This window comes from Sinohyriopsis cumingii, chromosome 12 (genome assembly GCF_028554795.1).
Source record: "Sinohyriopsis cumingii isolate HCF-2022 chromosome 12, ASM2855479v2, whole genome shotgun sequence".
Classification (NCBI taxonomy): domain Eukaryota; kingdom Metazoa; phylum Mollusca; class Bivalvia; order Unionida; family Unionidae; genus Sinohyriopsis; species Sinohyriopsis cumingii.
Window position 1 is genome coordinate 52,201,023 of NC_142972.1, and position 27,981 is coordinate 52,229,003.

The 27,981-nt window shown below is 35.0% G+C and overlaps 1 protein-coding gene across 1 annotated transcript; it reads right to left on the reverse strand.

Moving 5' to 3' along the window:
• Window positions 1–694: 694 nt before the first annotated feature.
• LOC149786440 (uncharacterized) lies at window positions 695–27,926 on the reverse strand. Its single transcript, XM_089975938.1, has 6 exons — window positions 27,854–27,926; window positions 19,940–20,159; window positions 16,758–16,898; window positions 9,327–9,467; window positions 1,895–2,035; window positions 695–720 (listed from the first exon to the last, which is right to left on the reverse strand). The coding sequence occupies exons 1-6, from the start codon at window positions 27,908–27,910 to the stop codon at window positions 695–697; spliced, it is 726 nt and encodes a 241-aa protein (XP_089832064.1). The 5' UTR covers window positions 27,911–27,926.
• Between the last annotated feature and the right edge of the window lie 55 nt (window positions 27,927–27,981).

A 27,981-nucleotide genomic window follows, 5' to 3' on the forward strand; every position in this document is an offset into this window, starting at 1 on the left:
GCAAATATCCAAGTACATGTTCTGCTTTTGTGTTTGTGGTAAATCACCAGTGTATTTATCAGAAAGAATGAGATCTCCTTTCCCAAATAGGCTCACCAGCCACCAATGAAAATTTTCAGAACGGTTTCTATCTCAAGGAAATTGATATGTAAATAATCATCCTGAAGAGGGGCCACACTCCAATGACATTCAAAATAGTAGGAGATTTGTTCCCCCACTTATCTATATTAGCATTTGTTGTGATTGTGATTGCCAGAGTATGGTACCTCACTGGATCGAGTCCAAAGTATTCTAGAGAGGCAACCTTGTATGGTTGCCAACTCTCAGAGCTGGTTCAGTGGTCGAAGGTTCGGTCTCCACATGGACCATGTAATCATTGTTATGGGACCCCAATAAAGCAACCAAGGATTAAAATGTCCACTGCCACACTGAGCAAAACTTATAAGGAATTCTCTAGCAGATGGATTGATCCAACTAGACATGAAACTCACCATTGCGAGAATTCAAGCCTTGTTCCTAGGAGACACATTCACTTGAACATTAATTCCAGTCCTAGTCGAATAAAATTTGAAAGAGAATGAGCTCAGAGATGTTCTTGTTGACAAGGAGAATGAAAATGAAAGGAAGGTAACGTATGAAAACGGTCCTGCTCCAAAATATAATTAGTCCGTTGCCTCTTGTAGCCTGTTGTAGGTCAATCACAGAACTTCTGGAAGTTGTCTGAGTGGGGATGTAAAACCATGTTTATACAAGGTCCACACTGATTGTGTAGTCACCACAATGGAAAGCATAAGGACATGTTTTTGTGTCCCGTTGCAAACCAAAGAGCGTAACACAGTTGATTAAATGTGCCTAGGCTGAGGACCAACTGATAAATGCGGCACTGTAGGATAAAGAACTCTGGCCAAAAGATTAGTAATTGTGCTGATCATAATATCAAGTCCCCAGAAAACTATTTCTTTATCCCCATGTCATCATGGTAAATCTTCCCAATTCACCCATTAAAGATTAGAGCCTTCTCCCTACCAGGCTCTATGATTAGGGTTGGATGCAGGGGGAGGGTCCTATATGTATGTCAGTGAGATAGGGATGGTCTCATGGGATGCTGGTGAAAACGATTTCTTTCCTCCAGAACCTCCCCGTTAGTTTAGGAGTTGTAGGACTGTTTCACAGTGGCAAGCGCTCTGGGGACATCAATGTGACATTGCTGGTTGCAAGGTAAATCTCCCCACTGTAGCTAATACTGACAGGGATGGTGGTGTTTTGTTAATTATGTCAACCTGATCATTAAGAAGAATAGATGATAATGGTTGCAATCATATCATAGTCCATGAATGGTTTGTAAGGTGGAGATAGATAGAATGAATCTTTTTCCACTTGTTGCAAATTCATTGTTGATACTATGGATATAGTATATTGCATCTCTATGTTACAAAGTGGACCATCCTATCAATATTCTACCGCACATTCTGGTACGATTCAGGGTGGAATGATGTAAACTGTGGTCTGCATATTAAGCATCATCACAAATATTGGATGCAAGGTTGATCCCACAGTTGGTAGTCATTGGAATCCAAATGAAAAAAAAGGCATTTGTCATCAAACAGACGTGTATATGCTTGGAATGCTTGGAAGATATAATTGATGATGTACTCAGTCACAAAAGTGTAAGTAATTGTTTAGATTGTGGAAGCAATTGAAAGTAGAATCCTCTCAAAATAATTTTCACCTGATATCAAAACAGTACACATGGTAGGTTATCAAGATAAACAAGGACAGAACTCTAACTTACTCATCACCATGTCAATATAGAGGATGGAATTTCTGAAGGATTGTATAGTCCAAACTTCCATATTTTCAGTCTCAATCACTTACATCTGGGAAGCATACATACCTGCTTTACAAATTCCTCCTGCTGTCTCATTACCATTGCTGTCCGTATAGTTATCTTTGCACTTACAGGTGTTTGATGTTGTGTCACATGTTGCATACTTGTCACTACATTCATTTGTGCCATTACATGGGTATCCATTGTCTGCAAGGTAAGGTTAACAACTATTTTGTTATCATACAGGCTCACAAAATGACTTGTCATCATGTAAAAGATAGAAATGATTTATTTTTATTTGTCATTTATCTATAGGTTATCATATCAGATTCATAGAGCACTCAATAGTTTTGTATCATTCAGCTACGAGAATATAGTCTTTCCAACATTACAAATAAAACATTCTGCAACTTATTTACTGGAGAGAAAAGAAACACTCAATGGTATTATTTAAATTTCATATTCATTTTTTCAGCACACCATCTAAAACAAATACAGAAAAAATGAACAATGATTGTGTTTGCTTAATATTTTGCCAAATTAATATTGTAAATAATCACAGAAAGATCTGGCTCTCTCTTGATATTTCTTAACCTAAAAACATTTCGCAATTGAAGTCTCTTATTGGGACAAATTACTTTACATTCTACAGGCAGACATTTTTATCTACTTACAAAACTTTTAAATTGGACTTTGAACAATGACCATCATCTCAGGTTACAAGATGTGCCTAAGTTTGATTTATTTCTGACATATCTCACAAGTCGATTTATGCAGACAGCTAGGTCACCACTTCCTAGTTCAGCATGCTGCTAAATAATAGCCTAATTGTGTCATTTATAATCCACAGTGATGAAAAAGGTAATTTATTCTGTGACATATTACAAGATATATCTTTTCTAGTCATTCTGTATGTTCTTTAGAAAACGGTAAGCACAACCATAACCTTCCCCAACGTCAATATGTTTTCACAAATTTATCATTTTAACGACGAATTTAATAAAACAAGAATTGCACAGAATCTATATTATGTTAATACTCTGCCCATAAATACTATATTTTCTGCATCCCTTCTAATGGGAAAACATAATTACTCTTGTTATTGTTCCAAGAAGCGAGAAATATAGTTCTTTTTTTCTACTAACAAATGTATCAATGAAAAGACAAAACTTTTTTTATGCTTTGTAATTTAATCCACAAATGATTTTGGATACAACTGTATATGGGGGAGTAGAAAAAAAAGAGAAACATACTAATATTCCTTTCAAAATGTGGAGCTAACTTACATGACGGGTTGAAGGTGTTACTAATTGAAAGAAACACATTTTATCATTCATTTGTATTATTTGTTAGTCCATTGGGCACTGATACACTTGTGTTTATATAACTATATGACCCACCTGTAGACACAAAGCGTAAATCATAAAAACATCAGAAGAATCTCACTCTGTGCTATACAAAAAATGTGAAGTGAAATTCTTCATCTCAACAACTGTGTTTAAAATCTCCACTGATGAGAATACTAAAACCTGTACACAAATTTCTCATTTTAGTACTAGTCTATATTTCTTTTCATCGATGCAAAATTACAGTTGTCACTTGTGTACAATGATGTCCAAAACATACAAAACATTATTGTGGCAAAATAATTGTAATGGTATATGTAAACCATGCTCAAACCTACGATAAATAAAATAAAATCATGTACAGAAAATTACTTCCAGAAAGAAAAGCTAAACAAATCATTTCCATTTCACAAATATTTACATGGGAAATCTAAATTTGATGAAATTCAAACCTGCAGTTAATACACATCAACTTGATTGTTACTGTGGTGTCAGCAACTGTCATGTTTGTACGCCACTGAGACAATCTGCTTATTACCTTGTGCCATCATGCCAAAGGACAATGATGTTTTCAACAAATATCAAAATAAAGCTAGCTGACCTATTGAGGCAACGCTTAAACACTTAATCAGTTTTTAACTGAAGCACTTTTCCTGTGGCATGTGGATAACTCTTCATGTTTTGATGGAAGATAACATATAAATGGGTTTGATTACATTCAAACTGAATTAAAATATAAGAATTAAAATGCAAATTTCTTTGGACAAGACCTTCTCATTTAATTTGGTAATTATTTCTTGCAGTCTTGCCACCAATACACAATTAGCAATATCTTCACTGATAACTATTATGTTGTACTATCATTCATTGCAAATTTCTTTATAAAGAAACTCTTACAAATCACATGATTCCTTATTACAATTTGCAAATATCTCATTGGATCGAATCCAAACATCCAAACCCTATCCACTGCTTTGAATAACCAAATGAGCAAATAATGAATTGTGACTGTATCTCTAAACATCAAGCAAATAACAATCTATTTCTTCTCTTTCAAATGACAAAATGGTATCCACACATGCCACTCCAATATAAACAGGTTCATGATTAATCAGGGAACACTGATTTGGGGAATTAATTTAAAATGATAAATTATCCACACTGGAAACTGGCAACTTAACCAAAGCCCTATTTATTTATCTATCGATGTATCTTAGAACATCACTAACAACAACAACAACAACAACAACACTAAGAAAAATAATAATACAAATAATAATAATGATAACAATACCAATAAAGATATTATACAACAAGTGTAACAAATTTAGTATACTTTAAATAAAAATCTCCTTGTGACCCTCTCATTACTCATTTACAATTTGTCCACAATTTGCAACTTTCATTTTCTTTACCTGGATATAGCATTATCATTAATTCATTAGCATTTTATAGCAAATAATTACAGACCCTTATCAATATATATTGAAGATACTGATTTTTTTATTTTAAACAAATTATAAAGATAGTACCAGCATAACAATCCTGAATAAGCAAGGATAAGGTTGTTCAATTATACTTTTTTTTCTAAAGGATGCCAAATAACTGAGAACTAAATAATTGAGGACTAAATAATATATTGGAAAACTGATTCAGCTGATCTTAAGATAACTTAAATACATTAAATATAGAATTAGGATGGGTGCTCTGGCAAACTGTATGCATGACATTTGCCTTTCAATAAATAGTCTCTCATGAAGTACAATTTTCAGACTTTTCAATAAAGGGGAAGACTGGGTGTGAAATGGTACATTAACAAATAAATTACGTAACCTTCCTGAATTTTCAGCATCTGATGCAACCAATCAAGCTTCATATGAAAAATACTCCTCCTTATTAATACACTGCAATACGTCTCAATTTCACACATTTATGAACATGTGCGATACCTTCATCAAAAAGGATACATTAAGACTTTATCAAGATCTGATTAAAATTAAAATTATCATCTCCAGAGTGGTGACATCATTAGATCATCAGGTACAAGATCACTTCATTCAAATTCACACTTATCACTCAACGATCTAAGACGTTAATTACATTCCAAGTTAAATCAATATCTAATAAAAACTCTAGTCACTAGAGATGTAACAAGATCAAACAATAAGATGCCCGATTAACTCATTAGTATATGTAGATCCAGCTCATTGTCAAATCTTCAGAGATGTTAATGTTAAAAGCATATGTTCAAAGTTTCATCAATGTCAGATCAGAAACCATTTCTGATAATAAAATAAGTTTCTTCGATAATAATTACCCAGTCATAATATCTTAGGAGAACTACCGGAACCTCACGAATCTAGCCGTCACAGGCTAAAACCTTTTACCTAAAAGCTAAATATATCTGTCCACCAAGGTGGCGGTCAGGAAAAATGAACTCCCCTTGTTACAGCGAGTGCTGACAAATCCAATGAAAATGTATGTTTTCCCTGGGAACAGGAGATATGCTCAGATATGAGTGTAAATCCGATGAGACTGGGACATTGAATGTGTGTTATTATTGAGTAAGCATTATCGAAGAAGCATATTTTAATATAAAAATTTGGTTTCTTCTTCAACTACATTACCCAGTCGGAATATCTTAGGTAAGGGGTGGAGGGAGATACATTCCCTTACCATGGAGAGACTATCTCCATTCATATAAGGTATGTGAGACTTCTTTTAGATAACGAAACTGGAAAGACTCCATTTGTCTGGGAGCAGCTTCAAAAGGGAAACAATATACGTCCAGCAGAGATCATGAAGCCATGTCTGTATCAAGATGATGATCGATATGAAACTATGGGTACAACATGACTTGAGCCTTTAGGATGAAATATCTATGATAAGAACTGGAGAAGTGTACTCGGGTCTCCATCTCACAGAATGGATAATAGAGAACAGTTCCACTCATATGCAATGATTGTTATAACTTTCCAAACCTCATTAAAAATATGGGGAGGAAAATTCATCGGTCTGGGTATAGTCGTGTAATGTGGGACAGATAGCCCACTTTATTCAGGAGGAAATATCTAGGTTAATATGACATCCTTCCATTCTTGAAGCTAAAATGAGGCACGATCTCTCAAAGATCCAAGGGCTTAATATTTCTGAAATACCTCATTGGAATTCTCACTGGGTCCTTTTCATGACCTTGAGGAGAAGTGCCCACTAAATGGAAGCCTATTCTTGGTAACGAAAGCATGGGGCTTTATGAATGATATTGATCCATCATGTTGGAACTGCAAGTAGATGGGTCCACCAATCAGAAATGTATGTCTAGTTTTGCCAGCCGACTGCCAAAGTAGTGAGGAGGCAGGAATTATATGATACGTGAGAACAGTTCAATTGGTGTCTTGTTCAGCTAGGTTAATACCCATGACAAATTTCACTCGGGCAATGGTCCAGTGTCATTGGCCAGGTAAAATCCAAATGAATAGAATATCAGATAGGTATTTGATTTGTCTGATATCCTTTCTTCCATGATAACACTGTGTGACATTGATCCTGAAATGGTAGGTTTGTTTGTGTCTGGTGCTAAATGTTTCTCATCATTGGGTCGTAGAAAGTTAGCTCATGTGGTATGGATGTCTATATTGGTATAAAGCACTTTGGCATGCTCCACTGAGATTATATTCCATTGCCTTTGTATGCCTCTAAGGTGGATGGCCATCTCACTTGAGAGATTCTCCACCACTTGTGAGAACTATTCTTTAGGGCCTTTTAATAAGATCCCGACATCCAGGTTAATTAATTCTGGGTTGGGATGAGACAACTACCATGATTGCTGCTTAACACAGATGATAGGATACTTTGATTCTTGGAGATTCTGTTGCTACATATCTAAGTGGAGTAATCAGGATGAGGAGAGGCTATGATTATTTTGATTCCTGTATCATGTTCAGAATGCAAGTTGTTGAAGAAGTGTGTATTATCGACCATTCAAATCTAAAGAAAGAGCATCAATTATCAAGGCCTTTGAGACCAGGACTGGTGAATGAAGACTGGGATTATTGGCATTCCACCTTATCATCAATATGTCATTCACGTTAATCACATAGAAATTCATCTGAAACTTAAAGATAAAGATACCATTCCATTGGAATTACTTCCATCTTGCAGAACAATCAGTCTGTCAATATATTAACCAGATCAGGATATGGCAAACTTAAACCTAGACTGTTGTTGAGAACATCACTGTAGAAAATCTTTAACATAATGCAAATATCCAAGTACATGTTCTGCTTTTGTGTTTGTGGTAAATCACCAGTGTATTTATCAGAAAGAATGAGATCTCCTTTCCCAAATAGGCTCACCAGCCACCAATGAAAATTTTCAGAACGGTTTCTATCTCAAGGAAATTGATATGTAAATAATCATCCTGAAGAGGGGCCACACTCCAATGACATTCAAAATGGTAGGAGACTTGCTCCCCCACTTATCTATATTAGCATTTGTTGTGATTGCGATTGCCAGTGTATGTACCTCACTGGATCGAGTCCAAAGTATTTTTGAGATGCAACCTTGTATGGTTGCCAATTCTCAGAGCTGGTTCAGTGGTCGAAGATTCGGTCTCCACATGGACCATGTAATCATTGTTATGGGACCCCAATAAAGCAACCAAGGATTAAAATGTCCACTGCCACACTGAGCAAAACTTATAAGGAATTCTCTAGCAGATGGATTGATCCAAATAGGCATGAAACTCACCATTGCGAGAATTCAAGCCTTGTTCCTGGGAGACACATTCTCTTGAACATTAATTCCAGTCCTAGTCGAATAAAATTTGAAAGAGAATGAGCTCAGAGATGTTATCGTTGACAAGGAGAATGAGAATGAAAGGAAGGTAACGTATGAAAACGGTCCTGCTCCAAAATATAATTAGTCCGTTGCCTCTTGTAGCCTGTTGTAGGTCAATCACAGAACTTCTGGAAGTTGTCTGAGTGGGGATGTAAAACCATGTCTATACAAGGTCCACACTGATTGTGTAGTCACCACAATGGAAAACATAAGGACATGTTTTTGTGTCCCGTTGCAAACCAAAGGGCGTAACACAGTTGATTAAATGTGCTTAGGTTGAGGACCAACTGATAAATGCGGCACTGTAGGATAAAGAACTCTGGCCAAAAGATTAGTAATTGTGCTGATCATAATATCAAGTCCCCAGAAAACTATTTCTTTATACCCATGTCATCATGGTAAATCTTCCCAATTCACCCATTAAAGATTAGAGCCTTCTCCCTACCAGGCTCTATGATTAGGGTTGGATGCAGGGGGAGGGTCCTATATGTATGTCAGTGAGATAGGGATGGTCTCATGGGATGCTGGTGAAAACGATTTCTTTCCTCCAGAACCTCCCCGTTAGTTTAGGAGTTGTAGGACTGTTTCACAGTGGCAAGCGCTCTGGGGACATCAATGTGACATTGCTGGTTGCAAGGTAAATCTCCCCACTGTAGCTAATACTGACAGGGATGGTGGTGTTTTGTTAATTATGTCAACCTGATCATTAAGAAGAATAGATGATAATGGTTGCAATCATATCATAGTCCATGAATGGTTTGTAAGGTGGAGATAGATAGAATGAATCTTTTTCCACTTGTTGCAAATTCATTGTTGATACTATGGATATAGTATATTGCATCTCTATGTTACAAAGTGGACCATCCTATCAATATTCTACCGCACATTCTGGTACGATTCAGGGTGGAATGATGTAAACTGTGGTCTGCATATTAAGCATCATCACAAATATTGGCTGCAAGGTTGATCCCACAGTTAGTAGTCATTGGAATCCAAATGAAAAACAAGGCATTTGTCATCAAACACACGTGTATATGCTTGGAATGCTTGGAAGATATAATTGATGATGTACTCAGTCACAAAAGTGTAAGTAATTGTTTAGATTGTGGAAGCAATTGAAAGTAGAATCCTCTCAAAATAATTTTCACCTGATATCAAAACAGTACACATGGTAGGTTATCAAGATAAACAAGGACAGCACTCTAACTTACTCATCACCATGTCAATATAGAGGATGGAATTTCTGAAGGATTGTTTAGTCCAAACTTCCATATTTTCAATCTCAATCACTTTCATCTGGGAAGTATACATACCTGCTTTACAAATTCCTCCTGCTGTCTCATTACCATTGCTGTCCGTATAGTTATCTTTGCACTTACAGGTGTTTGATGTTGTGTCACATGTTGCATACTTGTCACTACATTCATTTGTGCCATTACATGGGTATCCATTGTCTGCAAGGTAAGGTTAACAACTTTTTTGTTATCATACAGGCTCACAAAATGACTTGTCATCATGTAAAAGATAGAAATGATTTATTTTATTAGTCATTTATCTATAAGTTATCATATCAGATTCATAGAGTACTCAATAGTTTTGTATCATTCAGCTACGAGAATATAGTCTTTCCAACATTACAACTTAAACATTCTGCAACTTATTTACTGGAGAGAAAAGAAACACTCAATGGTATTATTTAAATTTCATATTCATTTTGTCAGCACACCATCTAAAACAAATACAGAAAAAATGAACAATGATTGTGTTTGCTTAATATTTTGCCAAATTAATATTGTAAATAATCAGAGTAAGATCTGGCTCTCTCTTGATATTTCTTAACCTAAAAGCATTTCGCAGTTGAAGTCTCTTATTGGGACAAATTACTTTACATTCTACAGACAGACATTTTTCTCTACTTAACAAAACTTTTAAATTGGACTTTGAACAATGACCATCATCTCAGGTTACAAGATGTGCCTAAGTTTGATTTATTTCTGACATATCTCACAAGTCGATTTATGCAGACAGCTAGGTCACCACTTCCTAGTTCAGCGTGCTGCTAAATAATAGCCTAATTGTGTCATTTATAATCCACAGTGATGAAAAAGGTAATTTATTCTGTGACATATTACAAGATATATCTTTTCTAGTCATTCTGTATGTTCTTTAGAAAACGGTAAGCACAACCATAACCTTCCCCAACGTCAATATGTTTTCACAAATTTATCATTTTAACGACGAATTTAATAAAACAAGAATTGCACAGAATCTATATTATGTTAATACTCTGCCCATAAATACTATATTTTCTGCATCCCTTCTAATGGGAAAACATAATTACTCTTGTTACTGTTCCAAGAAGCGAGAAATATAGTTCATTTTTTCTACTAACAAATGTATCAATGAAAAGACAAAAACTTTTTTTATGCTTTGTAATTTAATCCACAAATGATTTTGGATACAACTGTATATGGGGGAGTAGAAAAAAAGAGAAACATACTAATATTCCTTTCAAAATGTGGAGCTAACTTACATGACGGGTTGAAGATGTTACTAATTGAAAGAAACATATTTTATCATTCATTTGTATCATTTGTTAGTCCATTGGGCACTGATACACTTGTGTTTATATAACTATATAACCCACCTGTAGACACAAAGCGTAAATCATAAAAACATCAGAAGAATCTCACTCTGTGCTATACAAAAAATGTGAAGTGAAATTCTTCATCTCAACAACTGTGTTTAAAATCTCCACTGATGAGAATACTAAAACCTGTACACAAATTTCTCATTTTAGTACTAGTCTATATTTCTTTTCATCGATGCAAAATTACAGTTGTCACTTGTGTACAATGATGTCCAAAACATACAAAACATTATTGTGGCAAAATAATTGTAATGGTATATGTAAACCATGCTCAAACCTACGATAAATAAAATAAAATCATGTACAGAAAATTACTTCCAGAAAGAAAAGCTAAACAAATCATTTCCATTTCACAAATATTTACATGGGAAATCTAAATTTGATGAAATTCAAACCTGCAGTTAATGCACATCAACTTGATTGTCACTGTGGTTTCAGCAACTGTCATGTTTGTACGCCACTGAGACAATCTGCTTATTACCTTGTGCCATCATGCCAAAGGACAATGATGTTTTCAACAAATATCAAAATAAAGCTAGCTGACCTACTGAGGCAACGCTTAAACACTTAATCAGTTTTTAACTGAAGCACTTTTCCTGTGGCATGTGGATAACTCTTCATGTTTTGATGGAAGATAACATATAAATGGGTTTGATTACATTCAAACTGAATTAAAATATAAGAATTAAAATGCAAATTTCTTTGGACAAGACCTTCTCATTTAATTTGGTAATTATTTCTTGCAGTCTTGCCACCAATACACAATTAGCAATATCTTCTCTGATAACTATTATGTTGTACTACCATTCATTGCAAATTTCTTTATAAAGAAACTCTTACAAATCACATGATTCCTTATTACAATTTGCAAATATCTCATTGGATCGAATCCAAACATCCAAACCCTATCCACTGCTTTGAATAACCAAATGAGCAAATAATGAATTGTGACTGTATCTCTAAACATCAAGCAAATAACAATCTATTTCTTCTCTTTCAAATGACAAAATGGTATCCACACATGCCACTCCAATATAAACAGGTTCATGATTAATCAGGGAACACTGATTTGGGGAATTAATTTAAAATGATAAATTATCCACACTGGAAACTGGCAACTTAACCAAAGCCCTATTTATTTATCTATCGATGTATCTTAGAACATCACTAACAACAACAACAACAACAACAACACTAAGAAAAATAATAATACAAATAATAATAATGATAACAATACCAATAAAGATATTATACAACAAGTGTAACAAATTTAGTATACTTTAAATAAAAATCTCCTTGTGACCCTCTCATTACTCATTTACAATTTGTCCACAATTTGCAACTTTCATTTTCTTTACCTGGATATAGCATTATCATTAATTCATTAGCATTTTACAGCAAATAATTGCAGACCCTTATCAATATATATTGAAGATACTGATTTTTTTATTTTAAACAAATTATAAAGATAGTACCAGCATAACAATCCTGAATAAGCAAGGATAAGGTTGTTCAATTATACTTTTTTTCTAAAGGATGCCAAATAACTGAGAACTAAATAATTGAGGACTAAATAATATATTGGAAAACTGATTCAGCTGATCTTAACATAACTTAAATACATTAAATATAGAATTAGGATGGGTGCTCTGGCAAACTGTATGCATGACATTTGCCTTTCAATAAATAGTCTCTCATGAAGTACAATTTTCAGACTTTTCAATAAAGGGGAAGACTGGGTGTGAAATGGTACATTAACAAATAAATTACGTAACCTTCCTGAATTTTCAGCATCTGATGCAACCAATCAAGCTTCATATGAAAAATACTCCTCCTTATTAATACACTGCAATACGTCTCAATTTCACACATTTATGAACATGTGCGATACCTTCATCAAAAAGGATACATTAAGACTTTATCAAGATCTGATTAAAATTAAAATTATCATCTCCAGAGTGGTGACATCATTAGATCATCAGGTACAAGATCACTTCATTCAAATTCACACTTATCACTCAACGATCTAAGACGTTAATTACATTCCAAGTTAAATCAATATCTAATAAAAACTCTAGTCACTAGAGATGTAACAAGATCAAACAATCAGATGCCCGATTAACTCATTAGTATATGTAGATCCAGCTCATTGTCAAATCTTCAGAGATGTTAATGTTAAAAGCATATGTTCAAAGTTTCATCAATGTCAGATCAGAAACCATTTCTGATAATAAAATAAGTTTCTTCGATAATAATTACCCAGTCATAATATCTTAGGAGAACTACTGCATCCTCACGAATCTAGCCGTCACAGGCTAAAACCTTTTACCTAAAAGCTAAATGTATCTGTCCACCAAGGTGGCGGTCAGGAAAAATGAACTCCCCTTGTTACAGCGAGTGCTGACAAATCCAATGAAAATGTATGTTTTCCCTGGGAACAGGAGACATGCTCAGATATGGGTGTAAATCCGATGAGACTGGGACATTGAATGTGTGTTATTATTGAGTAAGCATTATCGAAGAAGCATATTTTAATATAAAAATTTGGTTTCTTCTTCAACTACATTACCCAGTCGGAATATCTTAGGTAAGGGGTGGAGGGAGATACATTCCCTTACCATGGAGAGACTATCTCCATTCATATAAGGTATGTGAGACGGCTTTCAGATAACGAAACTGGAAAGACTCCATTTGTCTGGGAGCAGCTTCAAAAGGGAAACAATATACGTCCAGCAGAGATCATGAAGCCATGTCTGTATCAAGATGATGATCGATATGAAACTATGGGTACAACATGACTTGAGCCTTTAGGATGAAATATCTATGATAAGAACTGGAGAAGTGTACTCGGGTCTCCATCTCACAGAATGGATAATAGAGAACAGTTCCACTCATATGCAATGATTGTTATAACTTTCCAAACCTCATTAAAAATATGGGGAGGAAAATTCATCGGTCTGGGTATAGTCGTGTAATGTGGGACAGATAGCCCACTTTATTCAGGAGGAAATATCTAGGTTAATATGACATCCTTCCATTCTTGAAGCTAAAATGAGGCACGATCTCTCAAAGATCCAAGGGCTTAATATTTCTGAAATACCTCATTGGAATTCTCACTGGGTCCTTTTCATGACCTTGAGGAGAAGTGCCCACTAAATGGAAGCCTATTCTTGGTAACGAAAGCATGGGGCTTTATGAATGATATTGATCCATCATGTTGGAACTGCAAGTAGATGGGTCCACCAATCAGAAATGTATGTCTAGTTTTGCCAGCCGACTGCCAAAGTAGTGAGGAGGCAGGAATTATATGATACGTGAGAACAGTTCAATTGGTGTCTTGTTCAGCTAGGTTAATACCCATGACAAATTTCACTCGGGCAATGGTCCAGTGTCATTGGCCAGGTAAAATCCAAATGAATAGAATATCAGATAGGTATTTGATTTGTCTGATATCCTTTCTTCCATGATAACACTGTGTAACATTGATCCTGGAATGGTAGGTTTATTTGTGTCTGGTGCTAAATGTTTCTCATCATTGGGTCGTAGAAAGTTAGCTCATGTGGTATGGATGTCTATATTGGTATAAAGCACTTTGGCATGCTCCACTGAGATTATATTCCATTGCCTTTGTATGCCTCTAAGGTGGATGGCCATCTCACTTGAGAGATTCTCCACCACTTGTGAGAACTATTCTTTAGGGCCTTTTAATAAGATCCCGACATCCAGGTTAATTAATTCTGGGTTGGGATGAGACAACTACCATGATTGCTGCTTAACACAGATGATAGGATACTTTGATTCTTGGAGATTCTGTTGCTACATATCTAAGTGGAGTAATCAGGATGAGGAGAGGCTATGATTATTTTGATTCCTGTATCATGTTCAGAATGCAAGTTGTTGAAGAAGTGTGTATTATCGACCATTCAAATCTAAAGAAAGAGCATCAATTATCAAGGCCTTTGAGACCAGGACTGGTGAATGAAGACTGGGATTATTGGCATTCCACCTTATCATCAATATGTCATTCACGTTAATCACATAGAAATTCATCTGAAACTTAAAGATAAAGATACCATTCCATTGGAATTACTTCCATCTTGCAGAACAATCAGTCTGTCAATATATTAACCAGATCAGGATATGGCAAACTTAAACCTAGACTGTTGTTGAGAACATCACTGTAGAAAATCTTTAACATAATGCAAATATCCAAGTACATGTTCTGCTTTTGTGTTTGTGGTAAATCACCAGTGTATTTATCAGAAAGAATGAGATCTCCTTTCCCAAATAGGCTCACCAGCCACCAATGAAAATTTTCAGAACGGTTTCTATCTCAAGGAAATTGATATGTAAATAATCATCCTGAAGAGGGGCCACACTCCAATGACATTCAAAATGGTAGGAGACTTGCTCCCCCACTTATCTATATTAGCATTTGTTGTGATTGCGATTGCCAGTGTATGTACCTCACTGGATCGAGTCCAAAGTATTTTTGAGATGCAACCTTGTATGGTTGCCAATTCTCAGAGCTGGTTCAGTGGTCGAAGATTCGGTCTCCACATGGACCATGTAATCATTGTTATGGGACCCCAATAAAGCAACCAAGGATTAAAATGTCCACTGCCACACTGAGCAAAACTTATAAGGAATTCTCTAGCAGATGGATTGATCCAAATAGGCATGAAACTCACCATTGCGAGAATTCAAGCCTTGTTCCTGGGAGACACATTCTCTTGAACATTAATTCCAGTCCTAGTCGAATAAAATTTGAAAGAGAATGAGCTCAGAGATGTTCTCGTTGACAAGGAGAATGAGAATGAAAGGAAGGTAACGTATGAAAACGGTCCTGCTCCAAAATATAATTAGTCCGTTGCCTCTTGTAGCCTGTTGTAGGTCAATCACAGAACTTCTGGAAGTTGTCTGAGTGGGGATGTAAAACCATGTCTATACAAGGTCCACACTGATTGTGTAGTCACCACAATGGAAAACATAAGGACATGTTTTTGTGTCCCGTTGCAAACCAAAGGGCGTAACACAGTTGATTAAATGTGCTTAGGTTGAGGACCAACTGATAAATGCGGCACTGTAGGATAAAGAACTCTGGCCAAAAGATTAGTAATTGTGCTGATCATAATATCAAGTCCCCAGAAAACTATTTCTTTATACCCATGTCATCATGGTAAATCTTCCCAATTCACCCATTAAAGATTAGAGCCTTCTCCCTACCAGGCTCTATGATTAGGGTTGGATGCAGGGGGAGGGTCCTATATGTATGTCAGTGAGATAGGGATGGTCTCATGGGATGCTGGTGAAAACGATTTCTTTCCTCCAGAACCTCCCCGTTAGTTTAGGAGTTGTAGGACTGTTTCACAGTGGCAAGCGCTCTGGGGACATCAATGTGACATTGCTGGTTGCAAGGTAAATCTCCCCACTGTAGCTAATACTGACAGGGATGGTGGTGTTTTGTTAATTATGTCAACCTGATCATTAAGAAGAATAGATGATAATGGTTGCAATCATATCATAGTCCATGAATGGTTTGTAAGGTGGAGATAGATAGAATGAATCTTTTTCCACTTGTTGCAAATTCATTGTTGATACTATGGATATAGTATATTGCATCTCTATGTTACAAAGTGGACCATCCTATCAATATTCTACCGCACATTCTGGTACGATTCAGGGTGGAATGATGTAAACTGTGGTCTGCATATTAAGCATCATCACAAATATTGGCTGCAAGGTTGATCCCACAGTTAGTAGTCATTGGAATCCAAATGAAAAACAAGGCATTTGTCATCAAACACACGTGTATATGCTTGGAATGCTTGGAAGATATAATTGATGATGTACTCAGTCACAAAAGTGTAAGTAATTGTTTAGATTGTGGAAGCAATTGAAAGTAGAATCCTCTCAAAATAATTTTCACCTGATATCAAAACAGTACACATGGTAGGTTATCAAGATAAACAAGGACAGCACTCTAACTTACTCATCACCATGTCAATATAGAGGATGGAATTTCTGAAGGATTGTTTAGTCCAAACTTCCATATTTTCAATCTCAATCACTTTCATCTGGGAAGTATACATACCTGCTTTACAAATTCCTCCTGCTGTCTCATTACCATTGCTGTCCGTATAGTTATCTTTGCACTTACAGGTGTTTGATGTTGTGTCACATGTTGCATACTTGTCACTACATTCATTTGTGCCATTACATGGGTATCCATTGTCTGTAAGGTAAGGTTAACAACTTTTTTGTTATCATACAGGCTCACAAAATGACTTGTCATCATGTAAAAGATAGAAATGATTTATTTTATTTCTCATTTACCTATAAGTTATCATATCAGATTCATAGAGCACTCGATAGTTTTGTATCATTCAGCTACGAGAATATAGTCTTTCCAACATTACAACTTAAACATTCTGCAACTTATTTACTGGAGAGAAAAGAAACACGCAATGATATTATTCAAATTTCATATTCATTTTGTCAGCACACCATCTAAAACAAATACAGAAAAAATGAACAATGATTGTGTTTGCTTAATATTTTGCCAAATTAATATTGTAAATAATCAGAGTAAGATCTGGCTCTCTCTTGATATTTCTTAACCTAAAAACATTTCGCAATTGAAGTCTCTTATTGGGTCAAATTACTTTACATTCTACAGGCAGACATTTTTCTCTACTTACTGAAACTTTTAAATTGGACTTTGAACAATGACCATCATCTCGTTTTACAAGATGTGCCTAAGTTTAATTTGTTTCTGACATACTTCACAAGTCGATTTATGCAGACAGCTAGGTCACCACTTCCTAGTTCAGCATGCTGCTAAAAAATAACCTAATTGTGTCATTTATAATCCCTAGTGATGTAAAAATGTTATTTATTCTGTGACATATTACAAGATATATCTTTTCTTGTCATTCTGTATGTTGTTTAGAAGACATGCAAGCACAACCAAAACATTCACCAGTGTCAATATTCTTTCACAAATTTAACATTATAACTAAGAACTTAATAAAACAAGAATTGCACAGAATCTATATTATGTCAATACTCTGCCAATAAATACTATCTTGTCTGCATCCCTTCTGATGGAAAACCATAATTACTTTTGTTTGTGTTCCAAAAAAACCCAAGAAATATAGTTCAATTTGTCCACATACAAAGGTATCAATGAAAAGAGAGAATTTATTTTATGCTTAGTAATTTAATCCACAAATGATTTTGGACACAACTGTAGCTGGGGGATTAGAAAACAAGAGAAACAGACTAATATTCCTTGACCTGAATGTGACTAATTCTAGTACCACTGTATCTAGTTGCTAACATTGATTCAGAACCAGTAATGGGTTTGGTAAACAACTTTATTTTTAAAAGTAGTATTGTTTCCCAAAGTATATACCATTAATTCCAGGTAAGGCCCTGCTGGGAGTACGTGATGTTAGGCATGTAAAAGGCTTCTTTTTTGTTCTGGAAGGATGACTATGTGACCCTCATCTGGGAATATTTTTGCGACTTAAATTTGTGTATAACTGTTGTCTTCATAGAATATGTTCATTCGTGTATCCAAACCATTGATACTTAAAGAGTGTTTTAATGTGACCAGTTTGAGTTGAATTTTGATTTGTTTTGTAAATTATTTAAATTCAAGATTTTTTCCCATGAAAATACATAAGTGCTCTAATTATTTGACAAGTACATTTATCAAAATTTACACAGAATTCAAACACTGGAATTCTTTCTGTGATTCAGCAAGAGACTGTTGACACTGCAGCACTTCGGAAGATATCGTCTTCCGATTTGGATGTCATCGGTATTCGAACTCGGTTTTATTCAGAACTTTTTATTATTAGAACTTCTATTTTTTACTCTATGATTATTTTTGGATCTGATTCGTAAAACCGTAAGTTACTTTTTCTCAATTTTGCACTTGTTATTCTAGGGAAATAAATTATTCCTTAAATTTTACAAAGCTTGTTGACTTCACTTTTTTATGTTACATTTTGTAAAAGCATAGACTCATAACAGCAGACATATGAACAAATATAAATATAAATGCAACACTATTGTTCTTGGGTCACTAACAATCCCATTGAATGATGAATTTAAATGAGGACTAGACTTAATATATTTAGATTAAACTATTAAATGATATAGAGGTGATCATTAATCTACGCAGTCATGATACTGTCATGTCAAAGGAAACAAGCTTATGACATTTTCAATAAGCCTCAGTATGAAACCGCATGTCTTGCTAAACGACTTTGCTCCATGAAGTTGAAGAATAATGGCGATTACAAACAAAAGCTTGAGGGACAGACAACGAGCATAGATTAAGCTCTTCTAGACTTCAACCAGTAGGACTACATGTGTATAACAAAACTTGAAACTGTTCATTGCATATTTACTTTGTAATTTATGTATAAAATTGTCAGTTTGATATATTTATACCTGCAATTTGCACACATGCGCTCAGTTTATCATAGTGAGATTTAATATAGTGTCTTTCTATGATAGAAGAAATCAGTGGCTGTCCTTTTGTATTGCAGCCATTGAAACATGTCAATCGTATTGTTGTCTGAGATTTCTCTGCATATTTCTTTACTTGACAGACAATAATGTGCTAATTCACATAATCAATGTATATGTGTGTGTGAATAGGATTTTTAACGTAGCGTTAACAATGGTTCAGTCATATCGCTATGATGCATGCAGTGTGGCAGTTTATAGTGATGTCTAGCTCTGGGGCATCATGCCGCAGACATGTAGCATGATGTCCCACCCAGTCACATTATCCTGACTCGAGGCCGACCAGTCCTAACACTAACCTCTTAATGCAGAGTACCTAATGAGGTAGCTCTTACCATTTTTGTAAGTCTTTGGTATGATTCGGTCGGGGTTCGAACCCGCTACTTTCCGTTTCCAATGCTGACGCTCTAACCACTAGGCCACCGGAGCGGTCATTGTCAATGTATCACTTGTGGGCTGATGTAAGATCTTTGGGAAGACAAGCATCAGTCGACCCCAATCAGAGTGCCGATTACAATAAAGGGTCACATACATAAAACCTTCAAGTGCAATGAATGTTCACAAAGGGGTAACAATTGATATTAAAATATCATGGACTCATAATACCACTTCAGTGAAGGCCATGTAAAATCTATTTCAATAATCACAGTACATTGCTAATTATTTCATCAAATGCAAGTATATGCCCTTAAAATATATCAAGGGAACTATCTTATTTAAAATTGTGATTACCTGAGATGCATGATTCATTAAAGCCATGTTGACATTGACATTTGTTTTCTGTACATTCACTTTTATTCAAAATGCAGAGAGCTACATGTGTGCAGTTTTCTCCAATTACTCTAGAAGGTAAGCTTGCCGTTGATATCGCTTTTTGTGTTGTTACTTCCAAGGTAATATATCCTGGTGTGGAATCAGACGCGGACTGAACAGACAAGGGAGGCTGGACAGCCTGAAAATGAAAATACAGTCCAATAAATTAGCTTATTAGTGTGTCAATTATTACGCGACAGCAAATCATATGGTAAACTCTGGGTTAGTGAAGTCCCACTTATGATGGGATTTGATGACGATGCATGTAAACGGATGTTAAGTAGTGTATCTGTCATTGACAAACGATACTAAAATAAGTCGTTTACTTCTAATACTGACTTCCGGTGGAAAAGAAGCACGTTTGGAGTAGTTGACAATACAAAGGCTGGAATGGAATATTGATACCGAGGCAATGGATATAAAGTGCATTGAAGAGAGATATACCACAAAAGTCAATCCATGAACGTGTAGATAAGATTCGACTCTTCGACCCTGTGGGTATTGGTGTAAGCTAATGACTTCAAAAAATCGGTAAAGTTTCATTGTTGCGGTGTTGAATCAAAGTCTGATTGATGGTTGTTTAGATGTAATAGAGTTCAAGACACAGAAAATGTTACACGCAAACGTCTTAAAATCTCATCAATCTTTAAGCATGAACATTATGTTATAGTGACCTACTTTGATATTTCGTAATAACAAACTGTCACTCATATATTTGAAAACAAATGATTGCTTCATGTCACCCTGAACTTTGACAATTATACCTTTGTGCATCGGTTAACACAGCGTGATTATAATTCAAAGATGTAATCAAGAGGTACAACGTTTTGCCTCAGTATCATATATAAGATATGACATCCAACACTTTCATATTCTATATGTCTGGATATGTCCCAAACCAGTCTACATAATAATAGAAAATATTCTGTCATGCCTAACGTTTGAGGAGATGATGAATTCTCTTAGTTGGAATTTATATTAATAAGGAACACATTGTTATATATTAATTCTTGAAAGAAGAGACTTTCTGATATTCCGGGTTCTAATGCACTGCATAAAGAGCAAAGCCTTGACTTGACAACTGCAGCAGAGCCAAATATTATTTTATTTTATTTGGAGTCTTTACATATACTGTAAGTTTAGCTTTGTAATAAGGAGCTATTAAACGGAAACTGTATATATGTCATGCTGTTCACTCTGAATCTTGGTTCAGAATAAACAGACACTATATTCCTCTTTACAAGAGAATGAAATGATTTAGCGGTCCGTCAAATCATTTTCGTTTGATTTGAAAGGATTTACACGGACGCTTTGAGCAAACATTCAACCATCAATCCAGTGTAGCTTAATGTTTAATGTGATTTCAAAGCGGCATTCAGGCTTTTAATTAGGAAATCAGATTAGATAACGAATAGACATAATATAGCAAAAGGTGTTACAATTTCAGCTTAATAAACACCTGCCTCCTGACTCTCAAATCTGGACAATAAATAAGCAAGACTGTTTCTAGAATATTTACAAATTATGTTTGGTTTAGGAGAAATAAATTAAGCCAAATCTAATTTCAAGTGTAGTTAAATTGTAAGATTTGGAACACCAATATATGATTTTTAATTTATGTGATGGGTGTTTCTTATAGAGACTAAAGGTCTATATTTAGCCCTGACGACATGCACAAACAGTGCCTGAACAAAAATTAGGCGCAAAAATCTAAACGTAACTGGAATATTTGGATATGTATTAAATATATTCCGCTCTGCATTTAATCAATATAACATGAATCCAAAAATTTACAATAATTGTAGCTCTAAAATAATATATCCTAACTGGATGTCATTTAGGTTTGAATGAAATTTAAATATTGAACGTATTCAACAATAGGCAAAATGTTTAAGATACGAGGAAACAATTTGGATCTATTGTTGACGCTGGTCAAATTCAAAGAGAGGCGGAAGGTGCGAAGGACTGGAGCTGGAGAGAGGTTGTTGGAACGGAAGGTCTGTGGATTTCTTATGGGTATTCAACTGATTACTGCCCTAATCCTCATATTAAATATTTGAAAAGCATGCAAAAACTATTCGCGCTAGCGCAAGGATATTTGTAATGAGGGGTGAATGGGTCTTGTTGAAAACTGTAAACAAAGCAATATAGACCCTCAGGGGCCAACCAAACCCAGGAAGGGGGTCACACGACTTGTTCAGCCATTGGAATAGTTTTAAGGTAAACGAATATATGGGTCAGCATTCTTAGCGTCACTTGAAAACGAATTGTTGGAGATATGGATTGTACATTTTCGATCAAAGATTTTACATTTTCCTTTCTTTCTTCCTTGCTATCCCTTTATTTATTCCTGTTTCTTAGCAATAATACTCCTCATAATTTTAAGGACCATTTGCTTCCTCTCATTCTGGAAAGGAGAAGGTTAGTAGATTTTTCTTTGTATCTAGCCATCGTCTACGTTTTTGGAAAGACAACGACAAGGCACTTATTGTGGGTCATTCCCTTTGTAAACGGTTAGATTGGTATTTAAGGTTCTGAACGGATCTTAGACTAGTTCCGTCTTTCAACATAACGGAAGTTTGTAATAAAAACATGAAAGGTGTCGGATGGAGCACACCTGAGCCATGAACGAAGTGCGCCTTAGAACCCGATATTGTATTTCTACGTTTTGGAGATAACGATGAAAACGCCAATACATCGCAAGAAGTAATTGCGTAGAAGATGATGGCTATGCTTTTAGATAAGAAATATGGTGTTAAATACCACCATGTCTGCTAATTCCGCGTGTTGGGTAATTCTGCGCAACGATACGTAATTTATGTACACATTGAATCATGTATTATATTTGTTCAAAAATTCATTTTGTATCAAGAATGAACGATCGTACTTTAATTAAAGAAAGTGATATTCATAAAGTGTACAAAAATATCCTGCATTTCGACACAAAATGCATATGGAAATGTGATTTCAAAATGTCAACATGAAGACCCACTCCATGACCCTCTTGAACCAGTAGCCCATAAAAAACCGATTTACTATGTATCTTTTAGACTCATGCAAATAAATACATTATCTAAAAGAGGGAAAGTATACCTTTATACGTTTTAATCCAAGTTTTCAGTTTTGAAAGTTGTCCCTCACGTACACAATCGTCTGCTACCCAACGTGTCAACTTGCCGCTAGAACATAAATTCTCAAGAAATTTCCCGGCGTATAGTCTGCTTCAAAATTCTTAAGTAATTATTTTCCCCCATCAACAAGCCGTTGTAAACAATTTACATTCTATTCATTGTTGTTTCTCTTCCACATAATAGCTTATTCATTTTATAAAACGTTGAACTTTATTAACTTTTTTCACAAGATCGGTCTAGTTTGCTTAATATATCTTGCCGTTTATTATGTTTACCTTGAATTTTGTAAAACTAAAGCTATAACCCTGACCTAATTACTCGACTGAACTCCTGACAGAAACAGTTAAAAGTTATGTATTTCATTTATATAGCCCGATAGGTAAACATTACATCTTTTCAGTGCTGTGCGCAGAATGGGCCAACATATCGCGAGTCAGGAATACACGGGGGTGGTATCCCCTGTGTCAAAAAAAATATTATTTTGAACAGAATATTCTGGTGACACTTGCCTCTTTTCAAATGGTAAGCTATGCTGCATTTTAATTTCTTCAATCGGTGTAATTCTGTATGTGTTTTGCTTCAATATTGGAGACGGAAACTTAAGTGCGCAGAAACGCCCAACAGCATTCTATATCGTTCATTGTCAGCTCATATCTAGATTCCTGGCAACGTTACACTAAGTGGGGGTCGCGGATATATTTAATGATTACAATGAAGCAGCCAATTAAAACTATATACATGTAAAAGTGACTTATACAGGTGCTGCTCTCATCTGAGCTAAATATTCCCTGACCTGAGGCCTATAGAAAGCAAATTTCCTATTCTGGTCCCAAAATGTTAAAAAAAGGATAAGCAGACACTTCATATCGTACACTATCATTGACCTCCTTTGTAAGTGACAGGACATATAGTTTTAATTGGCTGCTTCATTGTAATCATTAAATATGTTTAATGGTATTTCCTAATTACCACAGTCATTCTAGAAAACAACATACTTGCCATGTGCATTTTCTTAATGGCCAAACAACATTCTATAGATCAGCTGAATATTATCCACATTTTACAATACAAAATGTAACTTATTTGAAGTTACAGGCTTATCAAGAGCATTAAAGCAAGGCAAACAATAATACTGACTCGCCAAATCAAACAATGCAGATTAATCACGGAGCTCCTCCTACGTACAGTTATAGTGGGTATATGTTTTGAAAACCTCTACCTAGAAATGAACGTTCGAGTGTAACAGTAGATCTACTTCATATGTCAATATGCACAGCAATAGATAATCTACCATGCAATACCATTCGATTAAGGCTGCAGTGTTAAGATGTCTAAACAGCTTAATTTTGTTTACTGTCGTCAAATGTGTGCAAGTACGTGACCCAAGAAATGCACATGCCAGTCGAAACATATTTCGACCTCTCCAGTTAAGGGTGCTTTTTAGTATGTTTTCCCGTTCATTTTTTCCTTAAAATATGTATTGCTTTTATCTTGCATCTGGCGGACCTATGAAAAAGTATATGCTGCAAATCGAATCCTACTTTATCCTTGGGATGCTAGAGTCGATGCCAATAGAGCATATTACGTCTGATTACAAATAACGTTAATTTACTCATAAGACATACATTTTCTTAGGTTAGTCCTGATATGCTACAATAATCCATCTTGTGTAACAATATTATAGGAAGATATTTAATAAATAATGATCAATTCAACTGCATTAGTCACTGAAAGAGTATTTAATAGTTTATTTACTTTTATTGTACGATTGACATATGACTGTCCTTAACTACCCTGTCCAAAAATGTGCACCTACTTGATAAGTTCATCTTCCATTTTAATAAATATTTTGCACATTTTCACAATGCAAAGTTACTCGCACAAATCTTACAGAGAAACCAGGTGCTTATTGCTGGTCCATTTATATACCCTGATTGGATGAGGGACTTCAAACCAGCCCGTTACTTAAAACTCTGCACCTTATACGTTTATGTAATGCCATGCTTCAGTCAAAAAAAAGGTTTTCTTTCCTATAATAATTCCAGTCCCTACTTTTTCCAACCTTTGCAAGACAGGATTCTGGGTGCATTGTAGAGAAATACTGGTTGTACCAACTATATCGAACGTCTCTCTTACAAGTCTTTCTTTTAGAGTGTCACAATGAACATGTCACTTATGAAGGTTGTACGGATCAAATCGTTTATTTTGACTCTTGCTTGGTGATAATTACAATTATATGACTAAGTCCATGCTCTTCACAGCTCGTGCTATTCTGAATCGTATAGGTACCGTAATTATATTTTGACACGTAGGTCATCTAAGCCTTAGTTGACAATAACTTAGTCTGATCCAACTAGTTTTCCCTATACGAGTTATGAAGTTTCATAAAAAAGAGCATAAAGAAAATATATTTAATGCTGTGAAAAATAAAATGCATGGACTCCAGTTTCAATAGAGATAGTAATCGCTGTCTTATGCAGAGTTTGTTATGTTATTGGTATCTCCAAACGTATTATATATCTTTACGCTAAATTTTGTTACTAGATACGTTTGGATCAGTAAAATAAACTTATATTACCTGATCCCGATTTTGTGGATATCCCTGGGGTGTTGTTTGTACGCAACGCAAATAAAGTAACATTTTCATCTCACATGCATAGTGTTTGCCACAACTATGGCAGGTGAGTAAATAAACCTTGTAGTACAAGGAAATCTTGACTTTAAGCTGTATATAAGGCCTTTAGATGAGGATTATTAAACTGATCAGGAACTGTGAGTTACTGGGGTACCCTAACAGATGGGAATGAAAGCCTCCACATTCTTTCTGACACCTTCTTCTTCCAGTGTAAATGTAGTGATTCAGAAGCATTACATTCCAACACTCATGGCATATTATGACGTCTGTTCACGTGCCACCTTACAAGATTACTAGCTTTATGCTTGATCAATGGAACTTAAGAATCCTGTGAGAGCATTCATCATATTATATACAATCTAATTTAGGAGCTATAGAGTTTCAAAGACGACATACGACTTTCAGATGGCAGTTTACCACCAGATTTACAGTAATATGGCATTTATATGATGCTACTGGGGGGGGGGGAATGGGTCAATGAGGTTTGCAACTGAGTTTACATTATTATGCTGCTATTGTCCCCTCGTTTCGGAAGTGTTCTCGTATAATGTTTTCTGGCATGGTATAGTGTCCATGCCTTCGGCTTGAATGTTATACCCCACCAGACGACACTGTATATGAACAAACTACAAGGTAGAAGGCAACAATAGATTAGTATTTCAAGTGATATAAAGTTAAGTCTTTTGTTATTAGTTAACGAGGCACAACATCCCAGAGTCAATGTAAAATTTGCATTGTCCTAAACAAAATTCAATTAGTAAAACCATTTGTTGTATATTGTACTAAACAGATGTAAATAAGGCATGTTATATGCCTCCTATAGCAACATAATGATTGTTGTCTTCTTTCACGCCAATCAAGAGAGTATATTTTTGATTTTATTTTGTTCATCACAAACAGTATTATAGTCATTGAAAATTGTACCTGTTGTAGCGACATTTATTATATGTGTATAAAAGTAAAGCACTATCGCTAAGTGATTTAAAGAACACACACTCACACAACTATATATATATATATATATATATATATATATATATATATATATATATATATATATATATATATATAAGATAACTTTTTTACTTCTTAATTTTTGCTTATTTCATACACACAACATGCCTCTTCCAACTCTCACAAACCACGAATGATTCTCCCATGATGATCCATTTGACAGATTCACCTCAATAGTGATATATATTTAATACAGTGAGCCTCCCTAATAACAAAAAAAAAAAAAAACATCAATAATTCAATGACACTTTCTCGTATAAGGTAACATCTCATTATTCTTCTTTCATAATTTGAACTATAATCGATAGTTTCAATTAAGATAATTAATTTTCATCAAACATCAAGTTGAATCGTCAATACAATCAATACAGCTACGTATTATTCCCTATCCTAAACAATCTAATCTCTCTAGCTCTTCCCATATAAATGGGTCACAATCCCAAAACCACTTTACACATCTTTCAAACAACCCTTAACTGATGGATGTCAAAAACAGATAGTTATGCTGTCTCTTTATTAGTAATAAAATTCTTTAAAACTTTAATAAGGCAAAAAATTATGTTACAATACTAAGAAATATAAATAAATGCCGAAATTGTAAAGAAAACTATAGAAAATGTCGAAATTATGGCAATGTGAATTTCCACATGCTATATAGCGGCAATCGTGAATATGTCAAATTTGTTCCAACAAGCTTGACCACAGATTATCAGCCTTGATGTTATTATACATGGTTCACACCAAGTCTAACTTTGGACAGGCAGGTGGGTAGTGTAGAGGATTCATAGATTTTATAAATAAGCTTGAAGTGTCTGTCTTGAACAGTGTAAGATAAGTTGTAGATAAACCCACATAAACGTAGATTGTCATAATTCACATTTTTTCAAAACGCATAAAGAGTTAAGTTTTCCGTCAATGGACAAAAACATTTGAAAGTCATTTATGCAGGAAATTATTTACAAAAAGAACAAAAACATTATTTCATTCGTTTTGTTTCCCCTTGTTCAGTTAGGAAAATAATCCATATATACGTTTTCTTTCTTCGACTCCTACCTGTATGATGATTAGCATATGTATCCAGCAAACCGCATGCTTTATACACCACCCCATCTTCGTCACTTTACAACCTGAAACGTCCAATGCATACAAGCGTCATAGACATTTATTAAGAAAATCAAGCA

What these genes read in the sequence shown, in the direction of transcription:
- LOC149786440 (XM_089975938.1), bottom strand. Translation starts at nt 27,910, where the DNA reads ATGGGGTGGTGTATAAAGCATGCGGTTTGCTGGATACATATGCTAATC. An exon ending in ATATGCTAATCATCATACAG is followed by an intron (nt 20,160 to 27,853) that starts GTAGGAGTCGAA and finishes TTTCATTTTCAG; the next exon opens with GCTGTCCAGCCTCCCTTGTC. An exon ending in TAATGAATCATGCATCTCAG is followed by an intron (nt 16,899 to 19,939) that starts GTAATCACAATT and finishes CTTACCTTACAG; the next exon opens with ACAATGGATACCCATGTAAT.